The 22,735-nt window shown below is 44.8% G+C and overlaps 1 protein-coding gene across 1 annotated transcript in view; it reads left to right on the top strand.

The window, feature by feature from the left end:
• Positions 1-22,735, top strand: part of shq1 (SHQ1, H/ACA ribonucleoprotein assembly factor) — a 76,191-nt gene that overhangs the window by 41,714 nt on the left and 11,742 nt on the right. The window contains exons 10-11 of the mRNA XM_072683216.1: positions 8,712-8,835; positions 22,225-22,345. Coding sequence (XP_072539317.1) covers positions 8,712-8,835; positions 22,225-22,345 — 245 coding nt within the window. The remainder of the gene's footprint in view (positions 1-8,711; positions 8,836-22,224; positions 22,346-22,735) is intronic.

Here is a 22,735-nt window from a genome sequence, read left to right as displayed (position 1 = left end):
ATCGTTGATTTCTTCCCACCTCTGTGGTGGTTAAAGACGAGTCCTGACTCATGGCTTTTGAATTCAGTTCACTGATGTGTAGGTGTGTCAGAAATCCATGTTCCCGACTCTGACAGGACCTGGCTCTCAAATATTTCCGCTCAGTGTGTTTGACCTGGCCCCGCTGAGCTTTGAGCTGAGAGAACCCGTGGACTGAAGCTTAAGAAGCTATTGATCCAGACACGTCTGAAGAGATGCTGGATTGTAGACTTGCGCAAAATGATCCTATTCTTGGAGCACTTATAGATTTTATTGGGTAAAAGCTCAGTTCCTAGCTAAGGTCTGATGTGTGTGAGTGTTCAGTAATCTGCGCTGCTGTAACTGAAAGTATGTTGAGTGAGAACTGGGTGAGTGGATGGTGTGTATGTGTGTGTAGAGCTGGGCGATTCTGACAAACTCTACTTATCAGGATTTTCTGAATGATGTCATGGTTTCCTGATATTTAGGTTAGATGATGTTTGAATCAGCATTAATAAAGTTGCTGAACCTTCCCGAGTGCCTAAACCTGTCTTATTGAGTGCCTAAACCTCGCCTGCCGAGTGCCTAAACCTCGCCTATTGAGTGCCTAAACCTCGCCTATTGAGTGCCTAAACCTTTCTTATTGAGTGCCTAAACCTTTCTTATTGAGTGCCTAAACCTCGCCTGCCGAGTGCCTAAACCTTTCTTATTGAGTGCCTAAACCTTTCTTATTGAGTGCCTAAACCTCGCCTATTGAGTGCCTAAACCTTTCTTATTGAGTGCCTAAACCTCGCCTGCCGAGTGCCTAAACCTCGCCTGCCGAGTGCCTAAACCTCGCCTGCCGAGTGCCTAAACCTCGCCTATTGAGTGCCTAAACCTCGCCTATTGAGTGCCTAAACCTTTCTTATTGAGTGCCTAAACCTTTCTTATTGAGTGCCTAAACCTTGCCTGCCGAGTGCCTTAACCTCGCCTGCCGAGTGCCTAAACCTTTCTTATTGAGTGCCTAAACCTCACCTACCGAGTGCCTTAACCTCGCCTGCCGAGTGCCTAAACCTTTCTTATTGAGTGCCTAAACCTTTCTTATTGAGTGCCTAAACCTCGCCTGCCGAGTGCCTTAACCTTTCTTATTGAGTGCCTAAACCTCGCCTGCCGAGTGCCTTAACCTTTCTTATTGAGTGCCTAAACCTCGCCTGCCGAGTGCCTTAACCTCGCCTACCGAGTGCCTAAACCTTTCTTATTGAGTGCCTAAACCTCGCCTGCCGAGTGCCCAAACCTCGCCTGCCGAGTGCCTTAACCTTTCTTATTGAGTGCCTTAACCTCGCCTGCCGAGTGCCTTAACCTCGCCTGCCGAGTGCCTAAACCTTTCTTATTGAGTGCCTAAACCTCGCCTGCCGAGTGCCTTAACCTTTCTTATTGAGTGCCTTAACCTCGCCTACCGAGTGCCTAAACCTTTCTTATTGAGTGCCTAAACCTCACCTACCGAGTGCCTTAACCTTTCTTATTGAGTGCCTAAACCTCACCTACCGAGTGCCTTAACCTTTCTTATTGAGTGCCTAAACCTCGCCTACCGAGTGCCTAAACCTTTCTTATTGAGTGCCTAAACCTCGCCTGCCGAGTGCCTAAACCTTTCTTATTGAGTGCCTAAACCTCGCCTGCCGAGTGCCTAAACCTTTCTTATTGAGTGCCTAAACCTCGCCTATTGAGTGCCTAAACCTTTCTTATTGAGTGCCTAAACCTCGCCTGCCGAGTGCCTAAACCTCGCCTGCCGAGTGCCTAAACCTTTCTTATTGAGTGCCTAAACCTTTCTTATTGAGTGCCTAAACCTCGCCTGCCGAGTGCCTTAACCTCGCCTGCCGAGTGCCTAAACCTTTCTTATTGAGTGCCTAAACCTCACCTACCGAGTGCCTTAACCTCGCCTGCCGAGTGCCTAAACCTTTCTTATTGAGTGCCTAAACCTTTCTTATTGAGTGCCTAAACCTCGCCTGCCGAGTGCCTTAACCTTTCTTATTGAGTGCCTAAACCTCGCCTGCCGAGTGCCTTAACCTCGCCTACCGAGTGCCTAAACCTTTCTTATTGAGTGCCTAAACCTCGCCTGCCGAGTGCCCAAACCTCGCCTGCCGAGTGCCTTAACCTTTCTTATTGAGTGCCTTAACCTCGCCTGCCGAGTGCCCAAACCTCGCCTGCCGAGTGCCTAAACCTTTCTTATTGAGTGCCTAAACCTTTCTTATTGAGTGCCTAAACCTCGCCTGCCGAGTGCCTTAACCTTTCTTATTGAGTGCCTAAACCTCGCCTGCCGAGTGCCTTAACCTTTCTTATTGAGTGCCTTAACCTCGCCTGCCGAGTGCCTAAACCTTTCTTATTGAGTGCCTAAACCTCGCCTGCCGAGTGCCTTAACCTTTCTTATTGAGTGCCTTAACCTCGCCTACCGAGTGCCTAAACCTTTCTTATTGAGTGCCTAAAGCTCACCTACCGAGTGCCTTAACCTTTCTTATTGAGTGCCTTAACCTCGCCTACCGAGTGCCTAAACCTCGCCTGCCGAGTGCCTAAACCTTTCTTATTGAGTGCCTTAACCTCGCCTGCCGAGTGCCCAAACCTCGCCTGCCGAGTGCCTAAACCTTTCTTATTGAGTGCCTAAACCTTTCTTATTGAGTGCCTAAACCTCGCCTGCCGAGTGCCTTAACCTTTCTTATTGAGTGCCTAAACCTCGCCTGCCGAGTGCCTTAACCTTTCTTATTGAGTGCCTTAACCTCGCCTGCCGAGTGCCTAAACCTTTCTTATTGAGTGCCTAAACCTCGCCTGCCGAGTGCCTTAACCTTTCTTATTGAGTGCCTTAACCTCGCCTACCGAGTGCCTAAACCTTTCTTATTGAGTGCCTAAAGCTCACCTACCGAGTGCCTTAACCTTTCTTATTGAGTGCCTTAACCTCGCCTACCGAGTGCCTAAACCTCGCCTGCCGAGTGCCTAAACCTCGCCTGCCGAGTGCCCAAACCTCGCCTGCCGAGTGCCCAAACCTCGCCTGCCGAGTGCCCAAACCTCGCCTGCCGAGTATATAGTTATTAGTAGTAATTATTCTTGGTTAATTAATAATTATTCAAAGTTAATTAAATTCTGAATATAAATATAATATTATGTTTTTAGTGATGTGTTATTTACGATTAATAATAACTAATAGTAGCTAGTAGGTACTCAATGAGTTATTAGTAATTATTATTAGTTAATAATTATTATTGGGTACCTACTCAGTTACTCAGTTACTGTTAAAATTATAGTATTCATTATTTAGTACCCACGGGTTACTCAGTTTAATGATTAATTATTATTAACAATGAGTTGTTATTATTAGTAATAATTTTAGGTAATTCATCATTTTTAATGATTCAGTACCTACTAGGTACTCGATTACCTATTTTCACAGTGATTTGTTACAACTATTTTAGTATTAATTATTCAGTATTTACTAGTTACTAAGAATCTACTGGTTATTCAATAAGTATTAATTATTTAGTACCTACTAATGATTAATAAATACAGGCCTAAATCCTCTACCTAGTAATTATTCAATACTTAATGATTTAATATCAATAAGTAGTATCAATTAGTACTGATTATTCAGTATCTACTATTTATTCAGTAGCTACTGAACTGTTAAAAGCAGTAAGGTTTTTGAAAGTGTGGAAAAAGGTTCCTTGACGGTTCCTCAAAGCACCTTAAGTCTCGAACTGAAGAACCTCCAAAGGTTTGTTAAAAATCTACTTTTAACAGTGAACCTACTAATTATTCAATATTTATTTATTATGTAGGAGGTACTAGATGTTCCATAACTATTAATTCTAACTAATTAATTAATTACTGCAATTTCTGTAGCTTTAGCCATTTGAAGTATGTTCCCACTTATAGGCCTTAATGGTTAAGTGAAGACCATTTCATAGTGGAAACAGAACATGCTGCATAGACAACAGGTCTGGCTCCTGTTCTCATTCAGCTCCCAGTCCCTTTCCAACACCGCAGTCAGATCACTTCATATGTGATGAGTGAATACAGTGGCACACACTCTGAACTGTGTGTGTGTGTGTGTGTGTGTGTTTTATGAAGTGTGTTATGCATTGTGAAGTGGAACAGGTGTTTGTTTGTACCTGACAGGCCGACAGATTGAGTGACTGTCCCCTTCGTGATTGTGCCTGGAGCTAGCGAGAGGGAGAGAGCAGGGGGAGAGCGAGCTACAGACATCTGAAAAGGCTGGAGATGTGTTGGGCCGCTGGTTGGGATGGCTGGTACAGGTCCTGTAATTCTGAGCGTACAGTAGCGGTCAGAAATCTGGACACATTTGACTAAATTATTCATTATCTAATCAATACTTTGTCTTATTTGCTTTTTATGTCTCATTAAAGGTCCATTTGCGGAATGCTGGGACCTCATATTTCATAGCTTTGGTTTGTGGGCTGTGTGTGTATATGTATGTGTAATATCTACTGTATGTGTGTGTGTGTGTGTGTGTGTGTGTGTGTGTGTGTGTGTGTGTATATAAGAATATGCAAGAGCTTCTCATTCTGAAGAAAGAAAGTAATGAGATCTTGTCGGTGAGCTAGTCTGAAGAACCGAGCTCGGTTCCTCCAGATTTCTCCTGGACGCCCCCCAGTCCAGCCAGCACAGCGTGGAGGATGTGTTCAACTCCATCAGCAGCAGCAGCAGCAGCAGCAGCTCACCTGATTTACCATCATTAAGCCCTGATTTACCACCAAACCAGGTGTTGATCTGAGGAGAACTCTAAATAACACTAGACTCCATGAGAGAGGAGAACTTTGGAGATGTTCTAATGATGAACACAGTGATATATATGTTCTCCATCACTGTGTTCATATATATATAAATATATATATATATATATATATATATATATATATATATATATATATATATATATATATATATATATATATATATGGGTAAGCACCTACTGCCAGCACTGATCATGAGTACATGGTGCTGTCCAAACTTTTGACTGGGGCTGAATATGGTGTGTTTCCTGTCTCCCAGCCAGGAGAGCAGCCACCCTTAATCCCCCCCTCATTTGCACGAGGAGTGTGACAATGAGGGTGAGAAACCTGACCCTCCTCTCAGCACTCCGCTCCGACACGGCCAGACTGATAATACTGACCTGCTAATGACATCCTCCAGCTGCCTACACACACACACACACACACACACACACACACACACACACACACACACACATAACCCACTCTCTCTCTCTCTCTCTCTCTCTCTCTCTCTCTCTCTCTCTCTCTCGCTGCCTCTCTCCATCTCTCTCCTTATCTCTCTGGCTATCCATCTCTCTCTTACTTTATTGCTCCCTCGATTTCTCTCTCTTCCTCTTGCTGTCAAGGATCTCTCCTCCATCTCTCCATCTCCCTCCCTCCCTCCCTCCACTCCGACTGACTAATGTTGCCTCCTCACCCGCCGCGGTCGGCCTCCCCCCTCCCGCCGCTGGTTTATTTACACCGCTTTTTAATAGCCTGGGGGAGCGCATGAGCTACGATGACACGCTACAATGACTCGGGGCGCATTCTTAACAAGCTGCTGAGCGAAGAGAGGAGCGCGGGAGGGAGGGAGGGAGGGAGGGCGAGGGGGAAAAGCGTACCGATGTCTTTTCCCATGGCTCGTTTTTCCATGTTTTTTTTTTGGTGTGTTTTGTGTGTTTTTTGTTTTTTTTTTATCATCATAGACAATCCTGGATCTTCAGGCGTGGCTTTAAGGGCTGGAGAACAATCAGTGCCGCTCTCGAAAGGTGTTTAAGAGCCGCTCTCGTGTTTACCTCTCCAGTAAAGTGGCAGGTCGTTAGAAGGAATCATCGCACTAATTACAGCGGTTAAGAGTAACGGCTTCTGTGTGGGAGAGAATGAGAACGAGAGAGAGAGAGAGGGAGGGAGCGTGTAAGGAGGCGAGGGGCTCATCGAAACTTATGACCAGAGGGTTTTTATTGACCACTGGAGTTTAATGATGGCTGTTAGGTGAGTTGGAGGGATTCGCGATAGAGCTGTAAAGTGTGTGTGTGTGCATACAGCCAGGTCAAAAAATGAGGACACCCCATTAAGACCTTTTGTCTTTTTGAACATATTTAAGCATCTGGACGTTTGATGGAACCCCTCACATGTATTACTCCCTCAAATGTGTAGAATTAGACTCTGCAGATGATCCAGATCCAAAGAGTTCTCTGAGGCCTTCTTGTGAGCAAAACATTAGGACTGGCTGGTATTCCCCCTTTGACTGAAATGACCTCAATTAGGAAGCTATGAGAGGTTTTCCCACTCCTCCTCCCATGCATTCATCTCTGTGTTGCTCAACGAGACGTTCAAAACACTGTCCAAATATTTATGGACACCCTACTAATGAATGCATTCATCTTCTTTAAGTTGGACCCATGGCTGACACAGACTAGACACACACACACACACGTGTCAAGCGTGTCTAGTCCCTGTAGAGAAGCACTGCCAATAGAATAGGACTCTCTCTGGAGCAGATCAACCTGCTGATGAACCTGAATGCCAGGCGTGGGCTAGAGGGGTATAAAGCCCCCCAGCATTGAGCTGTGGAGCAGTGGAAGAACGGTGTTCTCCAGTACTTTTGGGATGGGATGAGGTGCATGACTTTGACAGAAGTATTGGGCCACACCTCTTAATCATTGATTGATTTCTGGTGTATCATTCAGTGCCATTGCCACAGGTGTATAAATGGGAGGTTCTGAAGAGCTCACTGAACTCCAGCGTGGTTCTGGATGTAATAGGAGACGCCGCTATACCAACAACAAGTCAGCTGGTGAAATTTTATAATATCCTTCCTCCTAGATCTTCCTCCATCAGCTGTGAGTGGTGTTATTATTGAACAGTGGAAGAGTTTAGGAGGAACAGCTCACAGAGAGCAGCTCAGTGTCCACCGAGTGTCTGTCAGACCACGTAAAGTTACAGAGCGGGGTCAGGGCCGAGTGCTGAGCTCAGAGCAGAGTGCAGAAAAGCCTCCAACTGACTCAATAACTGCAGCAGAGCTCCAGACCTGCTGCTGCTGGTAGAGCTTAGAGCAAAGAGGACCAGCTCCATATTAATGCCTGTGGGTTTAGAGTGAGTCATGAAAGCTACCATAAGTGTCCCAATACTTTTGTCCGTTTATCGTATTAGGAGAATATAAGCAAAAATTAAATACAAAGATTATGATACTTTTATATATTATATCATTTCCAATATAGACACGTTGTCTATGCAGATCATTTTAACAGGAGCACCCAAACCTTTGCATATGACAGTAGTGAGATGATTTAAAGGATTCTTTGAAATCTTGTGGTCGAAGCGCAGTAGTTTAGCCTTGCCGGGCGTGTATTTGATCTGGGTTTTCTAAATACTTGACGTTTTCAGTTGCAGCCTTTGCTAAAGGGGGTTTGTGCTCAAGGTCAGAGTAGTCCACAACAAGCAGAGCGGTTATCTGAGATGTTGAGTATTTATGGTAAACGTCAGGAAGTATCATTTTACTTCTCTCGGCTCTTCAGATAGTCTGGGCAAAGCACTTGAACTTGCTGATGGCTCAGCCCAAGCTGAACAGACCTGCTCTACATTTCAGGAGCTGCAGGTCTTCACAGTCATCTACGGAAGCACTTAGCCTTGGTGTAGTTGTTAATGACCAGTTAACCTAACCTGACGCGGTCATGCAGATGTCTGCTGTACACCATTCAGAGAATTTGCCCATTTCTCTCTAGGTAGGCCACTGAAGTGCTTAGTCCCTTGCCCCGTACCCTTCACTGGCATCAGATAAGGTCTCCGAGTGTGGTCCTCAGGCTCAGTGGTCTAAGGCGCTACCACTACGGCTGGGAGAGCACAATTGGCGGTGCTCTCTCTTCGGGTGGGTAGATGGCGCTGTTTCCCCTTATCGTTGTTGAAGCGACGTTGGCCGGCACGGGCGTTTGTTAGCTGATGTGTTTGGAGCTGGGGTCCCAGCGCTTTCCTTCAAACGTGTCGGCTGCCCGGCAGTGCTGCATCGGCTGAAGAATAGCCATCTTGAACCCTCAACTGAAGACCCACCTCTTTAAAACCCTCTATTAAAGCTTCTACTGCATTTGCCATGGTCTTGTTCTTCTCCACAGGTTTCAGTTTTACAGTTTAGTGCAAAATTCTGCTTCCAGGTTCTAGGAAATGGGGAATTGTGCATTGCTTGCGAATGGTTGCATTAGGGTGGTTGTGTGGCTCATTGGTGCTCAAGGGGGTTAAAGGCGTCTCCAACTGACTCAATAACTGCAGCAGAGCTCCAGACCTGCTGCTGCTGGTAGAGCTTAGAGCAAAGAGGGCCAGCTCCATATTAATGCCTGTGGGTTTAGAGTGGGTCATGAAAGCTCCCATAAGTGTCCCAATACTTTTGTCTGTTTATCGTATTAGGGAAATTTAAGCAAAAATTACATACAAAGGTTATGATACTTTTATATATTATATCATTTCCAATATTTCCAATTAATGCATTGTCTATGCAGATCATTTTAACAGGAGCACCTAAACGTTTGCATATGACTGTAGTGAGATGATTTAAAGGATTCTTTGAATTCTTGTGGTCGAAGCGCAGTAGTTTAGCCTTGTTTAGCCTTGCCGGACTTACATTCCCTTTCCCATGTAATGTTCTTGTCCTGTCTCTTATGTGTAACCAGTTAAAGGGAGATGCTTGTGTGTGTTTGTGTGTTTTAGACATATCACTCAATGCAGGAGGTGCTGGTGTCTTTTGGGAGGAGGGTCTTGTGTTACCCGCTGTACCGGCACTTCTCTCTGATCACGGCCGCAGTGAGAGACGCCGCTCACATTTTCCAGTGCGGTGAGTTTTTGCATTCTCTCTCTCTCTCTCTCTCTCTCTCTCTCTCTCTCTCTCTCTCTCTCTCTCTCTCTCGTCCTCTTTCACGTCACTTCAAATATTTATTGGCATGACTGTAATTAGTACAATATTGCCAAAGCATTATATCAGCAGCAGTACATCAGTGATGACAAGACAGTGTTAGTGTTAGACGCAGATGGAATTTGGCTTCCGTCTTAGCCCATCCTTGCAGTGAACACACACACACACACACACACACACACACACACACACACACTACTAATCTGATCAAACACATTGATCAAACACTGTCAGCACACGTGCCTGGAGTGGAGGGCAGCCCGGGAAGCAGAGAGTGGCCGTGGCAGCTTGACAAGCTCGGGTATCGAACCCACAACCCTGTCATCAGTAGCTCTGAGCTCTAACTGCAGAGCCACCATGCGGCCCCCATGGCCTGTGTTACAAGTCTGTGGTGTAACACTGTGGCCTGTGTTACAGGTCTGTGTTTTGGCTTGTGGTGTAACACTGTGGCCTGTGTTACAGGTCTGTGTTTTGGCTCGGTGGTGTAACAGTGTGGCCTGTGTTACAGGTCTGTGTTTTGGCTCGGTGGTGTAACACTGTGGCCTGTGTTACAGGTCTGTGTTTTGGCTTGTGGTGTAACACTGTGGCCTGTGTTACAGGTCTGTGTTTGGGCTTGTGGTGTAACACTGTGGCCTGTGTTACAGGTCTGTGTTTTGGCTTGGTGGTGTAACACTGTGGCCTGTGTTACAGGTCTGTGTTTTGGCTTGTGGTGTAACACTGTGGCCTGTGTTACAGGTCTGTGTTTTGGCTTGTGGTGTAACACTGTGGCCTGTGTTACAGGTCTGTGTTTGGGCTTGGTGGTGTAACACTGTGGCCTGTGTTACAGGTCTGTGTTTGGGCTTGGTGGTGTAACACTGTGGCCTGTGTTACAGGTCTGTGTTTTGGCTTGGTGGTGTAACACTGTGGCCTGTGTTACAGGTCTGTGTTTTGGCTTGGTGGTGTAACACTGTGGCCTGTGTTACATGTCTGTGTTTTGGCTTCGTGGTGTAACACTGTGGCCTGTGTTACAGGTCTGTGTTTTGGCTTGGTGGTGTAACACTGTGGCCTGTGTTACAGGTCTGTGTTTTGGCTTGGTGGTGTAACACTGTGGCCTGTGTTACAGGTCTGTGTTTTGGCTTGGTGGTGTAACACTGTGGCCTGTGTTACAGGTCTGTGTTTTGGCTTGGTGGTGTAACACTGTGGCCTGTGTTACAGGTCTGTGTTTTGGCTTGGTGGTGTAACACTGTGGCCTGTGTTACAGGTCTGTGTTTTGGCTTGGTGGTGTAACACTGTGGCCTGTGTTACAGGTCTGTGGTGTAACAGTGTGGCCTGTGTTACGGGTCTGTGTTTTAGGTCAGGGGTGTAACAGTGTGGCTCTCTGTCTCTTTCTGTCTTTGTGTCTCCTCCCTCTGTCTCACTCGCTTTCTCTCTCACTAACAGCAGGACTTTGTCACATTTAAGACCCTTTTCAAGCAGCACTAGAATTAAGGTCAAAGGTCGAGACCTTAACCTTACCCCTTCCTTCACATCCAAAAGTTTGCCTTCCTCTCTCCATTCATCCCTTAATCCCTCACTGGGGCACTAATGAGGGCCGACCCCCCCAGCTTCAGCTCCTTTTGCTCTTCTACTGACATCAGGTTTCATCACTTAGTGTTTGCTCGCCAGCTTTTTTTTTTTTTTTCGTTTTTTCGCGACACCCATGAGATTGATGTAATGGTAGCTTAGCGGGCAAGCCCTCAAATACACCGGAGAAAATAGTGCAGATTACTGGACGGCCAGTCATAACAGAACACGCAGAACTCTGTCCATCTCCTGCCTGCCAAGTCTAAAGGCGTCTAGTACCCCCCCCCCCCAGCCCCCAGCGCCTGGCAGCAGGTATGTCAACACAATTGCCTGCATCTGTCAGCGGGCGAGAGAGAAAGTGAGAGAGAGGCGGAGAGAGGCGTCTTTACAGGGTGCGCAGCTTCGGCACGGTACGCGCTATTGACTTTGATATGTCTGAGAGGAGTGTAATCTTTAAATCAAAGCTCCTGACAGAGAGAGAGAGCGCGAGAGAGAGAGCGAGAGCAGCGACTCAGTGTAAACACATTTAAGGATGTGTGGTGAGCTTTATCCGGCGCGTGTTGATTTTAATGCTTGTAAATGATAGCAATTAAAGGGCTTTTTAGCTGCTGGATTAGCGCGGCTGCGGCTCATTAGGAGGCACTCGACTGCGCTGGCCGAGGTGAACACCTCGCTGCACTGGGGCCAAGCCTGGACGAGCTCATTAGCCTCCTTTTACCTCCTAACTAACTCTTCTCCTCACTTCTCACATCTTTCAGACAACCAGCCTTTTAAAACCAAAGCCAGAAGAAGACAGTCTCTCGCCATATTGCTAAGGTGACCCTGTCCCAACCAGCACTTTACAGACTCCATATACTTGAGTGCTTTTGAGATACCCCCCCCCCCCCCCCCCAAAAAAAAAGAGACCTGAATGACTGAGGAGTAACCATTCATAAATGTTACGGGGTTGAGCGTGACTGGGTTGAAGACATTGTGCTTATACGGCTAGTGCTTTTCTATGCCAGCGAACACAGCTGTGCGAAAAGGTGTTTGCAAATCCGATATTTCTGTACTTGGCACTGTGCCAAAAGTTATTTTTTTTATGTGAAAATTTGCTAATTAAGGTTTTATAATTATAATAATAATAATAATAATAACTACTGTATTTTTTTCCCATAACTGCTAGGTATAGGAAACCCCTGCCTCCAAACATGGTGGAGGTAGTTTCACACACTGCTACAGCTCACAGTGAAAGCTAGCCAGGCTACAGTACAGCCTCTAGACCAGGGGGTTAGAGGAGTCAAGTGTTTCTCAACAGGTCTCCATTTCCCACAAATCCAAACCCAATAATTTATAACTACCTCCACCATGTTTGGAGGGTGAGCTGTAGCAGTGTGTGAAACTATACTGATATTTCTGTACTTGGCACTGTGCCAAAAGTTTTTTTTTTTATGTGAAAATTTGCTATCTAAGGTTTTATAATAATACTACTAATAATAATAACTACTGATTCTTTTTTTCCCATAACTGCTAGGTGTAGGAACCCCCTGCTTAAGCTTATTTACCAATTCACTGCACATGCTTTCAATACCAGCAGCAGTTTTAATGGACTTATACTGATACAGATATACTAATAACCAATAATATCAACCAGTATCACTTCTATTTATTATTTCTAATAAATTTTAATGACTTATTCCACTATTTGTATTTTAATTACAGATATCCTCAGTAATGATCTTCCTGCCAGTCCAGAAGTTTAATTTGGCGACCCTCCTTGGGGGTCTTTCTAGTCAATTTGTAGGCCATGTTTTTTCCCCTTATTAATCCCAAAGTGGAGCCAATTACAAAACGATACATTTGAATTTTAATTTATTGATGAATCTGAATGTAAAACCTCTAAAGACTTGGATTTGAACTGTCTCATGTCTGCTTTGGGAGTCTTGAGCCAGTCCAGACTGTGTTTTAGGCCACTGGAAACAGGGGGTTTTGAAGGAGCTCAAGTGTTTTTGTGTGGACGGGCAATATCATCAATCAGTATAATATTATTTACTCGTATCTAATCAATTTTCATGTTATACTCCACTGTTTGTCTTTTAATTACAGATCTCATCAGTTCTCAATTGTTACACATCAAACAGCAGGAACAGCAGAGTCTGTAATTATTGCCACATTACAAAGCAATAAAGCAGCGGGTGGCCGACGTGTGCTGATATTACTGCCCCACCAATATATCAGTCAGGCTCTCATTATCGTCATTCCTTTAGTGTTTAAGATGAAACTGCAGCGAACAGTCAGACGATAGACACACTGAAAATACAGACGATGACCTGTACAAACGCCGGGCAGTAGACCATACACCCATTAAACACAGGACAGTCGAGAGTAGACCATAAACAGTGGATAATGGGATTGGGGGAAAAAAACCAGCTGTTGGTCCTCAATGTTCATGACCATTGCACATGTATGGTTATCAGTAAGTACTCATAGGAAGTGATGGTCTTTAGTCCTTGGCAGTGTAAGCATAGAGATTGTGGAAATGCTGACACTGTGTACTGATTAATATGTACAGTGTAATATCTGGCTGGGTGCAGGAGCACCTGTATAGTACAGTGGTTTCAGTGCTGAGGTACTTTTCAGAACTCGCACAGCTTGTCTAGTCCCTGTAGAGAAGTACTGCCAATAGAATAGGATTCTCTAAAGCACATAAGCATGATGACCCTATTGGCACTATGCTGCCTAATAATGCCAGGCGTGGGCTGGTAGAGAGGCATAAAGCCCCCCAGCATTGAGCTGTGGAGCAGTGGAAGAACTGTGTTCTCTGGAATGATGGATGGTGGAGCTCCATCCAGTACTTTTGGGATCAGTTGGGGATGATAGTGAGGTGGTGATCATCATCATCCAACATCCTGACCTCACTAATACTATAGTAGTCCTCACAGCAATGCTCCTCCAAAATCTAGGAGAAAGCCTTCTTCCCTGGACAGTAGAGACAGTTACTCCAACAAAAGCAGGATCAGCTCTTTTAATACCCTTGGTTTTAGAAGAAACAATGAAAGAACAGGTGTCCCAATACTTTTGTCCACGTAGTGTGGCGTAAATACGATACGTGGAAAGTGACGATGTCAAACATGGAGCAGTATCAGATATTAGAAACACTTTATAGGTACAACGAAATTCAACCAACGCATCAAACCCATGTTCCTGCCAATCTAGGGGTTTAAATCGGCCCACTTCTTTAACTTTTAGGTCACGACTGCCCCCCAGTACATCACAAAATGGTAATTAGAATTTTTATTTTTGGTGAATCTGTATGTTTAAAAAAAAAAAAAAAAAAACAACTCCCAAAAATGACTGTTTTGAGATTATATGTGGATGTGATTTTCTCTCACCATCTACTTTGGGTGTCTTCGGGTCTGTCCACACTTATCTTGCCTTTCAATCACATAGCCACAGTGTTTTAGGTGACTGGAAACTGAGGTTTTTGAAGGAGCTCAGTTTTCTTGCGTCTTTATAAAACCGCTGACATCACAGTGTTAACGTACACAGGGTTGTTTACTCTCTTACTACACCATGACGGAACAGGCTGTGCCCACATCTGTAAAAAGCTACAAAAAAACTATTACTGCCTGATCTGGAGTGTGTGTGTGTGTGTGTGTGTGTGTGTGTGTGTGTGTGTGTGTGTGTGTGTGTGTGTGTGTGTGTGTGTGTGTTTCAGAGACAGCGGCGTCGCCACAGCATGGTAAAAAAACAAAAACTTAAAAGTATGGTAGATTTGAGAGTGGTTTTCAGTAAAAAAAAAAAATTCTCCTACAAGTCGGGTTTGTGGGAAATGAGAACTTCTGTTACAGCTCACAGTGAGAGCTAGCCAGGCTAATGTACAGCCTCCAAACATGGTGGAGGTAGTTTCACACACTGTTACAGCTCACAGTGAGAGCTAGCCAGGTTAAAGTACAGCCTCCAAACATGGTGGTGGTAGTTTCACACACTGCTATAGCTCACAGTGAGAGCTAGCCAGGCTAATGTACAGCCTCCAAACATGGTGGAGGTAGTTTCACACACTGCTACAGCTCACAGTAAGAACTAGCCAGGCTACAGTACAGCCTCTAGACCAGGGGGTTAGAGTCAAGTGTTTCTCAGCAGGCCTCTATTTCCCATGTCCCACAAATCCAAACCCAATAATTAATAACTACCTCCACCATGTTTGGAGGGTGAGCTGTGAGCTGTAACAGTGTGTAAAACTACCCCAATAATGTTTAGAGGGTGTACTTTTACCTGGCTAGCTCTCACTGTGAGCTGTAGCAGTGTATAAAACTACCTCCACCGTGTTTGGAAGCTGTACTCTAGCCTGGCTAGCTCTTACTGTGGGTTGATGATCTGCTCAAAGACAGTGCTCTATTACGCCACCTAGAGGAGATTGGGATTTCTACACACACTCACTGTGAAAACACACACGGTTATGGTAGAGAAACAGTCTTTTGGGTGAATCTGGAGGGATATCTGTTCCACTGCTGTGTAAAGAATCCACAGATGACTATGAGAGCAGGAAACTCCCCTAATCTTACGTATTGAAAGCAAAGATTAGGGCTGGAACAGTGAACTGAGCTTGACTTCATATCCTCATGGTAGTTTAAATCAAATGAAAAATGAACTTCCTAATGAGACTAGAGCTGAGAAGCCTGAGGCCGACACTGGGGATGTGTTGGTTGACGCTGAACGTGCTGGTGGGGGTTATGTTGACTGCGACCTTTGGTGTTAATTGGTATAATTAATAGAACACAGCTGTTCTCGCTTAGTACATTTGCACATTACACCTCAGTATGTTGTCACAATCTGTTGTTACGGCCCTAATAAACGTGTTTAGGCTGTTTGTTAATAACAATACCTTAAGCACATTAAGCAGTTTTTAATTATTTGCATATTCCTAATGTGGCACAATTCAGTTGCTCAAGCCTTCAGGAGGGTCTGAGTCCGAGAATCAGGTGGATCTGATAGAGCTGTAGTAAAACGACTGTGAGGGATAATCTCTAGGAACACAACCAATTAACAATTAGTTATTATTAATCAATTAGTGCTAAAGATATTTAGTTTATATTCACCTTTACAATGTTAGTGTTGCTTCCAACCTCCTGGCCTGTAGTGTAAAAACACTGTATATTAATAATTGGAATAGTCAAGTGATTGAAGTGCCTCTGATTGGAGGGCACACCCTAAAAAAAAGTGGGCTTATCAATCCAATTTCTAAAGCAAATGAATTACCCTATACTATATGTCCAAATATTTATGGACACCCTGCTAATGAATGCATGCAGCTATATTAAGTTGCACCTGTTGCTGAAAGATGTGCAAATGCAAACACACACACACACACACACACACACACAGCTTGTCTAGACCCTGTAGAGAGGTACTGCCAATAGAATAGGACTCTCTGGAACAGATATACATGATGAACCTATCGGCACCATGCTGCCTAATGCCAGGCGTGGGCTAATAGAGGGGTATAAAGCTCCCCAGCATTGAGAAGCTGTGGAGCAGAAGAACTGTGTTCTCTGGAATGATGGAGAACTTCTGCTACAGCTCACCGTAAGAGCTAGCCAGGTTAAAGTATAGCTTCCACACATGGTGGAGATAGTTTCACACACTGCTACAGCTCACAGTGAGAGATAGCGAGGCTACAGTACAGCCTCTAGACCAGGGGGTTGGAGGAGTCAAGTGTTTCTCAGCAGGCCTCTATTTCCCATTTCCCACAAATCCAAACCCAATAATTTCTAAAGCAAATGAATTACCCTATACTATCTGTCCAAATATTTATGGACACCCTACTAATGAATGCATTCAGCTATGTTAAGTTGCACCTGTTGCTGAAATATGTGCAAATGCAAACACACACACACACACACACACACACACACACACACACACACACACAGCTTGTCTAGACCCTGTAGAGAAGCACTGCCAATAGAATAGGACTCTCTGGAGCAGATAAATCTCATGAGCCTATTGGTACCATGCTGCCTAATAATGCCAGCTGTCTGCTAATAGAGGGGTATAAAGCCCCCCAGCATTGAGAAGCTGTGGAGCAGTGGAAGAACTGTGTTCTCTGGAATGATGGATGGTGGAGCTCCATCCAGTACTTTTGGGATGAGTTGGGGAGTTGGAGATGATGAGTTGAGGTGGTGGTCATGATCACTAACGCTAACGCTCACTAACGCTCACTAACGCTGCTCTTGTCGCTCTGAATGCAGTCAAACCAAAATCGTCTAAAAGCGAACTCCACACCTTGCCCTTCTGCTTGCTTCGCTGGCACTCCTAATTCGTAATCACTCCACGTTTCTTTTGGCGGATGTTTTATTTTTTTTCAGTTGTAATTGCGCATTAGTTTGAATGGAAAGCAGCTAATGAGAGTTTTTCGTAGGGTTAACTTGACAGCCGCTCCGTCCCTCTCCCTTATTGATGAGTATTGATGAGGCAGTGAGCAAAGCCTCTTACTCAGAATGTCCATTCCACTCATTCTGCTGAGCTGTCCTGACGTACCGCTCTGCTCTGCAGTTCCCACAGCCGCTGAACAGCCCTACCATTAAGCTGTACCTACAACTGTAACGGCAGTCCGGCCCTCCCGCTGGCGCACGGGCCGTGCCATAACGCCGCAAATGAATTTTCCCAAGGAAATCCGATTGGATAAGTGCTCTTGTAGCATGTATGCCCTCCAATCAGAGGTACTTCATTTGAACTGTGAAAGCAAACAGTCGTAGGTGTCAGGAAAACAAACCCATTAATGGTGGTGTGGCGGGAGGGGGGGAGGAAATGAAATCTGGGGTAAATATTTAAACAGCCCTCGAGCGGCGTGCTTGGTATTCTGCAGGAGAACGCTCAGGGTCTGGAGGCTCGTGGAAAGGGACGGTTAAGACGTCGGGATGTTTGTTAAATATTTTCGCCTCCGCCTGTACGAGACAAGTCAGCAGTGCAGAGCTAAACGAAACACAAATCTCTTCAGGCAACTGGGAATTAATTAGTGTGTAAAGGGAAGATCGATAGGCAGCGTAACATTGGAAGGGATTGCACTAATAGAGCGGTTTAAACTCGCTCAGAGGTGAAACTGTCTGAACGAGGGGACTCCAACAATCTCGAAAATCTTCGTTTATGGTTAAAAGCTCGGGCACCATCTACTTGTTTTTGGTAGCTTCTTATGAAGCTTATCTGCAACCAACCTGGTGGTTAGAACTATAGTAGGATGAGGCTTAGTAGTTATTGGTTTCAGAGTGTGTGCCTTTTACTGTAGTAGTCTTATTTAAAGAAGAATTTCACCCATTTTAATGAAATTACTGCATAATTCAGTACCTGAGATCAAAAGAAAATGTGGTTTTGGTGTGAAATGGTTCAGTGGTGGTGGTGGTCAAAACCAGAGTCACTCTGTAAACAGCAGAGCGTTTACCTACATGTAATGTTGGGTGATATGACCTCAGATCAGTTTCTCCATCAGTTAAGCATTTGACCTTGGTTACAATTAATGGACGATTATAAAAGCTGCTTGAGCTGCTCATTTGGCTCGGCGTTTGAGGTGACAGTACATGACAGTACATACACAGTGGAGAAATTACTAACAGAATTGTGAAAGATTAATAACCTGCATGGGCAAGATTACGTCGTTAACAGGTTTGGAGTGTTAGTTGAATCATTTTCATTGAATTTTGTGTTCTGTTGATCTAAAATACATTGTCTTGGAGACCACTTTGCCTTTTAACACCCTGCATGAAGCCCATTCCTATAAATGTATTTTTATATGTGTATATATGTATATATATATATATATATATATATATATATATATATATATGTATAAACAATTTTTGAGCCAAAAATCTTCTCAAAACTCCCAGACATTAGTGTATTCATAACCATTTGGTGCAACAATTCTGTAAAGGGACAGTAGTTTTAGATGTCTGGAGTCTTTCATCACCATACGTCTTTAGTCACCAGCTCTGGAGGAAGGGTGGCTCTGGAGGAAGGTGGTTCTGGAGGAATGTGTCTCGGGATGAGGGTATCTTTTTATAAAAGTTACTCTGGAGGAACGCAGCTCTGGAGGAACGCAGCTCTGGAGGAACGTAGCTCCGGAGGAACGTAGCTCTGGATGGGGGTATCTTGGGATGAATGCATCTTTTAATGAAAGTTACTCTGGATAAGCCCATTGCTTGATGAACGTAGCTCTGGAGGAACGTTGCTCAGGATGAGGGCATCTCAGGATGAGGGCATCTCTGATACAAAGTACAGTGGTCCATGTTGTTGGTCCATGTAGAATTTCTTCATTTACATTTAGGGCATTTAGCAGACGCTCTTCTCCAGAGCGACTTACAAAAGTGCTTTGCTATTTACTCAAGAAAAACCTCAGCTAGTTTAAATAGACAAAAAATTCAAAGCTCCTCTAATCTAAGACTCTACTAAACACAAGTCAATATGAAGACCATACTACTCTACTATTCGCCCAAGTCCTCTCAGAGGAGGAGGGTCTTCAGTCTGGGTTTGAGGACATTGAGCGTTGGACTCTGCTGTTCGGACACCCAGGGGAAGTTCGTTCCACCACTTCTGTGCAGGACAGTAAAAAGTCTGGACACTCATCTTCCATGGATTTTAAGGGATGGCGGGTCGAGCTGAGACGTACTTGAAGCTGGAAGGCCTCTTGCTATCAAGTACGGTAAACACATATTCGTTCATTTCTGTGCTGTTGAGCTCGGCAGCATCCTCTGGTGATGTGCTTCCTGTCTGAAGGTTGCTAACGTTATTCTGCATTAGTTTCTCTCTAATATAAGATGGTGATCTTGCGGCGTCTGACCCTGCTGACACCTCTTCATGCTTTTCTTTCCTCTCCTTCTCTCTCTGGTCCACATCCCTTCAGGCTCTGTAGTGCATGATTAACTGTCTGGGCTTGTCATCAGAGCCCAACATAGCCCAGTGCTCTGAAGCATGCCAGCCACAGTGGCCTCTTAGGATTGCTGATGAAACAATAGCTTTTTATTTATTTATTTTAACGCTGGGGGTAAAATTCCTTAGGAATGGGTAGATAAGGACACGGCTTTACAGAGGAATAATGAAATGCTTTAGAATGGATAGGACAGAGGAGAAGCTTCAGCATGGATGGAGGAGCACCGTGGAGATATTCCTCATCTTTAGGAGGCCAGTGTCATGTCAACAAACATCAGGACAATCTTCAGAAAGGATAGAGGAGGGTAGAGCGTTACAGAGGAAGCAAGAAGAGCTTCAGAATGGATGGATAAAGTTTACTCACCAAGAAAGGAAAAGCTTTAGGATGGATGGATGGGGACAAAGAGTTTCAGAGGAACATCTATGTTTGTGGATCTTCTTCATGAGACCATTGTCATGTCAACGAACATCTGGTAAAGCTTTAGAATATATAGATGAGGATACATAGGAACTCAGGAAGGTGGAAGCGCTTTCGAAAGGATAGATGAGGACAAGGAGTTACAGAGGAACGTCTTTGGGGAGACATTTTTACACGTTCTTCACGGTCATGTTAGCAAACATCAGGAAAAGCTTAAGAATGAATTAATAAATGAGGGCGAGGAGTTACCAGAGAAGGAGTAAACACTTCAGCATGTATAGATGAGGACAAGAAGTTACAGAAGAAGGAGGACAAGCTTCAGAATGGATAGAGGAGGACGGTGGAGATATTGTCATGTCAACAAACATCAGGACAATCTTCCGAAAGGATAGATGAGGGCAGAGCGTTTCAGAGGAAGGAGGACAAACTCCAGAATGGATGGATGAGACAACCAGTTACAGAAGAAGCAGGACAGCTTCAGAATGGATGGATGAAGTTTAGTTATGAAGAAAGGAAAAGCTTTAGGATGGATGGGGACAGTGATTTACAGGCAAATGAGGAAAAGATTTAGGAATGGGTAGATAGGGACACAGCGTGACAGAGAAATGATGAAATGCTTCAGAATGGATAGGAAGGAGGAAAAGCTACAGCATGGATATATGAAGACAACCAGTTCCAGGACTGTGGAGATATTCCTCGTCTTTATGAGACAATTGCCATGTCAACAAACATCAGGACAATATTCAGAAAGGATAGATGAGGGCAGAGTGTTTTTAGAGGAAGGAGGACAAACTCCAGAATGGATGGATGAGACAACCAGTTACAGAAGAAGCAGGACAGCTTCAGAATGGATGGATGAAGTTTAGTTATGAAGAAAGGAAAAGCTTTAGGATGGATGGATGGGGACAGTGATTTACAGGCAAATGAGAGAAGGCTTTAGAGGACAAGGAGTTACAGAGGAACGTCTTTGGGGGAATATTTTTATCATATAGCTTTAGAATGAATATTGAAATGATGTATGCATGCATAGATGAGGACAAAGAGTTACAGAAGAAGGAGGACAAGCTTCAGAATGGATAGAGGAGGACAGTGGAGATATTCCTTGTCTTTGAGACCATTGTCATGTCAACAAACGCCAGGACAATCCTCCGAAAGGATAAATGAGGGTGAGGAGTTACCAGAGAAGGAGTAAACATTTCAGCATATATAGATGAGGACAAAGAGTTACATTTACATTTAAGGCCTTTAACAGACTCTCTACTCCAGAGCGACTTACAAAAGTGCTTCACTATTTACCCAAGAAGAACCTCAGCTAGTTTAAATAGACAAATAGTTCAAAGATCCTCCAAGTTTAGACTCTACTAAACACAAGTCAGTAAGAAGACCATTCTGCTATTTGCCCAAGTCCTCTCAGAAGAGGAGGGTCTTCAGTCTGGGTTTGAGGACAGTGAGTGTTGGACACCCAGGGGAAGCTCGTTCCACCACTTCGGTGCAGGACAGTAAAAAGTCTGGACGCTCGTCTTCCGTGGATCTTGGGTGGCGGGTCGAGCCGAGCCGTACTTGAAGCTGGAAGGGCTCTTGGTGAGGATCAGCTTTTGACCATCGCCATCAAGTACAGAGGGGCTGGCTGGTCCTTTCTGGGCTTTGTAGGCCAGAGTCAGGGTTCTGAATCTGATGCGGGCAGCAGCTACAGGAAGCCAGTGAAGAGAACGGTACAGAAGAAGGAGGACAAGCTTCAATCTGAAAGGACAGGGACAGGGAATTACTGTGGAAGACATTGAGAAAGGTAGAGCGAGTAACTGAGAGAGAGAGAGAGAGAGAGAGAGAAATTCAGACCCCTGGAGTTTTTCTCTGAGCGTCCTCCTGCTGAAAGCCACTAAGAGCCCCTGCTTAAACGGGAACCAAATGTTTGTGTAAGGCTTTCCTCAGCGCGAGAGCACTGTTTGTTTTCGCAGGCGGCTGGAATGTCTCCGCCGGCTGCCAGGCTATTCTGTGGGCGGCCGGAGTATCCTCTCACTCGGGCTCTCCACCGCCGATCCCCGACACCTCGAACTCCAGGGAGATATTTTTACACCTTCTTCAGGACACCATTGTCATGTCAACAAACATCATGGCTTGTGCTGGCCAGCCCGGGGGTGTGTGCCGGTCCCTCGCAGAGGGGCCCATCTGCTGGAAAGCAATAGGCTTTAATTTCTTGCGGACAGATTGTGGAGCTTGCTGTGCTCGGGTTCTGTTGTATTTTTTTTTTTCATTTTTTCTTCAGTCCTCTTTCACCTCGTTGTTTATAAACAACAGAACTCTTAGCAAACTAGCGGCCGCTGCTCCTTTTCGCAGAATTACAGACCACAAGCTTTGCGTTCCCGTCAGGCTTCTCGAGCGCCCCATGTAAACAGGCCGTCCTTTATTGTCTGCCGCTAGGCTAATCCACTGAATGTGTTGCCCTGTTCCAGGTAAAGCTTGCGTCCTGAAATGCCTGCTGGCCATCCATAAGATCTTCAGAGAGAACGAGCCGGCCTACATCCTCAACGACCTCTACATCACAGACTATTGCATTTGGATCCAGCGGGTTAAGTAAGTTCACATAGCTCTCTTTGATGTGGCTGCACGGGAAGTTTGGGGTAACTCAATTTGATGTAGTGGTGGGAGAGAGGGCAGGTTTGTAATTAGGGAACGAATAATGTGAAGCGGGCCAAAGCTAATTTGTGCGGGTCAGTTTGGAACACAGATTCTGCTTGAAGATTTTTTTCATGGGTTGCTTTGTACCATAAAAACTTCAATTGGGCTCCCAGAATAGTCCAAGCACCATCTGGTCCTCACCTTCTGCAACTGGGAAACAGGAAGAAGGTAAAAATTTGGGTTTATGTTCAGATAAAAAAAAATATATGTATATGAATTATGGCTGGGCGATATGTTTAAAGTACTAGATCACGATATTTAAAGAGTTTTTTTTCACTATACAGG

The sequence above is a fragment of the Salminus brasiliensis genome, chromosome 7 (assembly GCF_030463535.1).
Source record: "Salminus brasiliensis chromosome 7, fSalBra1.hap2, whole genome shotgun sequence".
NCBI lineage: Eukaryota > Metazoa > Chordata > Actinopteri > Characiformes > Bryconidae > Salminus > Salminus brasiliensis.
Note: the sequence above shows the minus strand (reverse complement) of the source record. Positions and strands in the feature narration are given on the sequence as shown.